Source organism: Palaemon carinicauda, unplaced genomic scaffold (genome assembly GCF_036898095.1).
Source record: "Palaemon carinicauda isolate YSFRI2023 unplaced genomic scaffold, ASM3689809v2 scaffold654, whole genome shotgun sequence".
NCBI classification, from domain to species: Eukaryota; Metazoa; Arthropoda; class Malacostraca; order Decapoda; family Palaemonidae; genus Palaemon; species Palaemon carinicauda.
The window spans coordinates 85003-90505 of NW_027171932.1; the positions used below are offsets into that span (position 1 = coordinate 85003).

General features: G+C 42.7%; 1 protein-coding gene across 1 annotated transcript; it reads right to left on the reverse strand.

Moving 5' to 3' along the window:
* Nucleotides 1–1807: 1807 nt before the first annotated feature.
* Nucleotides 1808–2998, reverse strand: LOC137637321 (uncharacterized). Its single transcript, XM_068369562.1, has 3 exons — nucleotides 2825–2998; nucleotides 2287–2628; nucleotides 1808–2137 (listed from the first exon to the last, which is right to left on the reverse strand). The coding sequence occupies exons 1-3, from the start codon at nucleotides 2996–2998 to the stop codon at nucleotides 1808–1810; spliced, it is 846 nt and encodes a 281-aa protein (XP_068225663.1).
* Between the last annotated feature and the right edge of the window lie 2505 nt (nucleotides 2999–5503).

Below are 5503 nucleotides of genomic sequence, written 5' to 3' on the forward strand. Positions count from 1 at the left end.
TCTTTGCAATCATATATCTTAGAAAGCAAATACAAATACTTCAAAATTTCTAGAATGTGCATTCCTGTATATTTACTGAAGTAATGGAAACACACTTCTTACCATCTACATTAACATGTCTACAAAGTTATTTTTATCCGTATAGTTCGTCTGCTGCTACATACATTCAGTATGGTCTTTCAGATTTCTGCATCATTATCATAAAACTCCTCATAATCATTAGGACTTTTTTCAATGATATTAATAGCATATATAATTGGGGTTGACAAATGCAACTTTATTTGTTCAGATGAAAATGACAGGATATACTGTATAGGAAAGGATAAATTCTCTTTACTGATTTTTCCTGTATGACATCCTTTTTTTGAAATTCTACCTCTTTATTCAAAATATGTTATTGCGGTGAATATTTCCTATTTTTTTTTTTCACAATTGCCTGTAAGTATAATCCGATTGCTTATTTATTTATTTTTTTTTTTTTTTCGTTTCCAGTCAACCAACAACAGCTCTGAGTTGTTATTTACTTGTTTGCATATTGTTAATATGTGCCATAGCATCCGCATTGCTAGCTTCTAAATCTTTAGAGTTTTCTAAAGGCAAATGTTCTCTGATCATCAACCAGCTTTCACTGTTTCTTTTATGGATTCTTTTACTGTCACCGCTTTTGGTTAGTGTTTTCGTTATGGTTAGTTCGGAAACATAATTACCAGATGTCGCCTTTCCGTCTGTGCTCTACTTAGACAAGAATTAATGCTGGTGCAGTAAGGTGATAATATATTAGGCGACACGTTGGTATAAATAGTATAAAAGCAAAATATAATGAACTTGGTACGCATTATATCACAGATAAATTATATGATGGACATGGTAATATCATAAGACTTCATTATAGCGAAAGATTTTGCATCTACTCATATTGTACTCTACGACAAATTGAGTAAAATGATAGGCAGCAAGCAGCAGCAGAAAAGAAAGAGAGAGAGAGAGAGAGAGAGAGAGAGAGAGAGAGAGAGAGAGAGAGAGAGAGAGAGAGAGAGAGAGATTACCATGATGCAATAGAGTTGATTATGAATCATGTTTGACGACTATATTACAATTTCTCATTAACACATGAAAATTAATTACACAAAAAAGCAAATACATATATAATCGAAAATGCCTTCAAAATTGTAATAAAGAAAAGTTTTCCGATTTTACTATGAAAAATCGTTCTTTGAAAACTTTGCATAACCAAAATTAAAGTGTTTGAATTTTTAAGCGTTTTTGTTTTAGTGAATATTATGGAGGTATATAAAGTCAAATGGGACGCTCCCTTGTTACTGAATAAAAATATTAACGTCTCTGTGTTTTTGTGTATGTGTGTATAAGCGGCATTAATAAACTCATACACTGACAAAAACACACACACACACACACACACACACACACACACACACACACACACACACACATATATATATATATATATATATATATATATATATATATATATATATATATATATATATATATATATATATATATGTGTGTGTGTGTGTGTGTGTGTGCTTATATACGTGTACAACATATACAATCATATATACATAGTATAAATATATATATATATATATATATATATATATATATATATATATATATATATATATATATATATATATATATATATATATATATATATATATATATATATATATATATATATATATATATATATATATATATATTTGTGTGTGTGTGCGTGTGTGTGTTTGTGTGTATCTGTGTGTTTGTGTTCGTCTGTACGTGTCAATGATGCTTTCGGATTGCGTCAGATCACAAGGAAAGGGCCCGTGTAGGCGGGCATTAGCGGTGGCTCTCTAGTGTCGTTGCGTAAGAAGACATGCGTTGCAGAGTGCAAGTCTGTCGGTAGGGAATGCTTTGCTGGAGGCTTGTAAGTCTGGCGACATGGAGTAAATTTTCCCACTAAGTGACATATGCGCTGGAGATCGTCGTAGGAGGTTGCAGAAGGAAAGAAATCGGCCGAAACGAACAACAGGTCAGCATACACCATTTCAGCTGCCGAGACGTTCAGGGTGTCTTTAGGAGTGGTCCTTAGTCCCAGGAGGACCCAGTAAATCAGAGTAAACCAGTGGGAGTCCTGGAATTGGACATAAAAGCTGCTTTGAGGGTGCGATGAAAACATTCAACTATTCCATTGGCAGCGGCGTTGTGGGCAGTTGTCTGATGTAGGTTGATGTCCAGGAGATTCACTATATATGTCCACAATTGAGAGGTGAAATTGATAACCCTATCAGAAGTAATATGCTCACTGATACCAAATCTTGCTATCAGTCTTGAGCGTAAGGCAGATGTACATGAGGCTGACGTTGCAGTTTCCATGGGAATGGCTTCAGGCCAACGAGTGGAGTGGTCTATGATGATAATCGAGTAATGGTCTCCTTGTGATGTGAGTAGGGGGCCTAAAACGTCAACGTAAATGTAGGTGAAACGACGCTGAGGTTGAGGAAAGGTGCCTTCCTTAAATCCGTGTGTCGATGTACTTTGAAGGTTTGGCAAAGAAGTACAGGTGGGGACCCAATCCTTAGCATACTTATTAATGCCATGCCAAATGAACTTTGTCTTCAGCAGCTGTGCAGTAGAACGGCATGAGTGATGTGAAAGGCCGTGAACGGAATCAAACACCTGTTGGCGCATGGGAGCAGGAATCCACGGTCGCGGTCTACCAGTAGTGACGTCACAGAGGAGGGTGGTGTTGGAGTCGTCGTGGCGGACGTCTTCCCAACAGAGGATCCTGTCGTTAAGCTTCAGCCAGGGTGTTGTAAACCAATCCAAGAGGAACTGTAGCCAACGTGTTTCTTGACAGGGCCTTGGCAACAGGAGTTATTTTCCCATGGACTTGTTGAAGGGTGCAATTGTAATTAGTGAGGGCGGAGAGATGTCGGCGTTGATGGGAGGACCAGGCGTCAGACTGTTGAGTGAAGGCGTGCACTAGAGACATGTGGTCCATGCAAATGACCTTCTAAGAAATGCCGAAATTGACGGACGCCAAGTGCACCACCAGCAATTCGCGATCAAAGGTAGAATAACGCGATCCTGCCTTGGACAGTTGTTTGCTGAAGAAGGCCGATGAAGGGTGCGAGCCATTGACCACCTGTTCGAGTACTGCACCAATAGCAACATTGCTTGCATTGGTGGAGAGAAGGAGAGGGGCATGTGGGACCGGAAGAGTGAGAGCAGCAGCAATTGATTGGGCATTCTTTGCATTGCAGAATGCCACCTCTGGGAGAGGTTCCACTTCAGGTCTTTTGGGTTGACCTTGAGGGAGGCGTAGAGGGGAGTAAGAGTGGCGGCAATCGTTGGCAGAAAATGGTGATAATAGTTGATCATACAAAAGAATTCCTGCAGTGCTTTGACAGTCGAGGGCGTGGGGAATCTCTGAACGGCTGCTACCTTCTTAGGGACGGAATGGACTCCTTCAGGAGTGATGCGGTGCCCTATAAATGACACTTCGTTGGTGCCAAAGGTACATTTGTCGTACTGAACTATAAGACCGTTTTGTTGTAAGCGGTCGAGCACAATGCGCAAGTGACAGAGGTGTTCCTCTTTTGAGGAAGAGAACACAAGTATGCCGTCCACATAACATATACATAAGGGGAGGTCCCCTAAGATGTCATCCCTGAGACGATGAAAAGTGGCCCTAGAATTATGAAGGCAAAAACAGGAGTATTGGAAGGTGTGTGTACCGAAGGGAGTGGTGTTGGTGGTTTTTGGGATTTCTTCTGAGTTCATAGGCATATGATAATATCCATTCAAGAGGTCGAGCGTGGAGAAAACCTTCTCTTTGTGCAGGTAGGAGGTCACACCAGTGATGTTTGGGAGGGGGTAGTGATCAGGTTTTATTTCCTTGTTAAGTCGCCTGTAATACCCACACAGATGTAGGAGCCGTCTTTCTTCAGGACGATGTGTAACGGTAACGACCATGGGCTGGAGGCCTTTTAGCAAAGGGCCATTTCTTCCATTTCGGCTAATGCCAATCGATCTGGTGCCAGACGAACTAAATTTGACAACGACTGGGGATCCCGTCATTTTGATATGATGATAAATACTGTGTTTGGCAGGAGCCGGGAGCGTTTGGCGAAGTACTGGACGGAAAACTTCCGGTACGACATGACAAGGTGGGCGTAGCCATCCGTGGGTGCGCTGATGTGGAGGAGGTGGGTTGAAGAGGTGTCGACAAGTACTAGTCTGCGTTGACCAATCGCCAGTGGGCGACATTGACCAGAAGGTGGAAATGTGAGAGGAAATCCGCACCGATGATTGGCTATGTGACATCAGCAACGAGAAACTTCCAATTAAATTTGCTGTATCCAAATGACAATAGGAAGTTCTTGTAACCGTAGATGGGTAGCACAGATTCGTTAGCAGCTACCAGGCGGACGTCGGCAGACTTAGACGGACTACGTCGTGTTCTGAAGAGTTCCCTTACCAAACTAGAACGACAAGCACCCGTGTCTACCAAAAATGGCGGGCAATTTCCTGCATCATGCAAAAATAAAAGATTAGAAACATGGGAGGCCACCACCAGGAGCAATGGCCTACTTACACGTTTTCTTAGCCACTGACAATCCTTGGCACATTTTTACGGGGTAGCCCTGAATCTTGAGTGGTAGTAGCAAAACTGCGGCCATTGGGCGGCAGTAAGTGGCTGTAGAAGTCGGTGGTTAGGACGCAAGCGAGTGGTGGGTGATGGGTGGCTTTGTCGCTGCTCCGGCACATCACGGGGTAGGCATGTGTGTCCTAAGGCAATCACGCCAGCTTCGGTTAACGTTGAATAAATACGCTCCTCGTCAGGATTGGAGGCGTTGATGGAGGTCTTGAAGGTCGTGAAGGGGCTGCTCATAAGAGCATTGGCTTTGGTCATCAAGTCCTTTATAGGTAAACTATTGTCATCGGGTAAGGCAGTGCATACAGGTTCGGGTATACGGCGTACCAAAGGGCATGAAGTTGGGTCACCTCATGAGGAGAGCCGTCTGAGGCAGGTTGCATGGAAGCGATACTGGTCATTTCCCTGAGGGGGAGTGAAGAATTTAGTCTCCCATCAGTTATTGAGAGAGCTGAAAAAACAATGCTGTACAGGCGACTGGCGACGGCGAGTAATGCTGCAAAAGGTATGTTTTGAGGGCATTACACACTATTGGGGTGTCTCGTTGTTCACAAAGCCTTGTTTGAGATTTCCGGGAAGGCGTCCTCGGGTATCACCGCGAGAAAATAATCTGCTTTGGTGGTTGAGGTAGTCATGACCTTGATGCAGAACTGGACTTCTGCACACTGAAGCCAAGCAAACATCTCTCCGCTGGCGAACGACGAAAGATTTAATGGGGTGGTGCCAACTTCCATGGAGTCCGTCATAGTAAGAGTGATGTGGGGAAGGCGGGATGAGCAAGTCGACTTCCGGGGTCACCAATGTGACGAGCCAAGAGTAGGTTGTGACTCAAAGGTGACA

Coding starts and splice junctions, on each gene's coding strand:
- LOC137637321 (XM_068369562.1), bottom strand. CDS start 2,998: ATGTCTCTAGTGCACGCCTTCACTCAACAGTCTGACGCCTGGTCCTCC. Junction 2,629..2,824: donor CTACAGTTCCTCTTGGATTG/GTTTACAACACC, acceptor TCTACTGCACAG/CTGCTGAAGACAAAGTTCAT. Junction 2,138..2,286: donor AGCATATTACTTCTGATAGG/GTTATCAATTTC, acceptor GTCCAATTCCAG/GACTCCCACTGGTTTACTCT.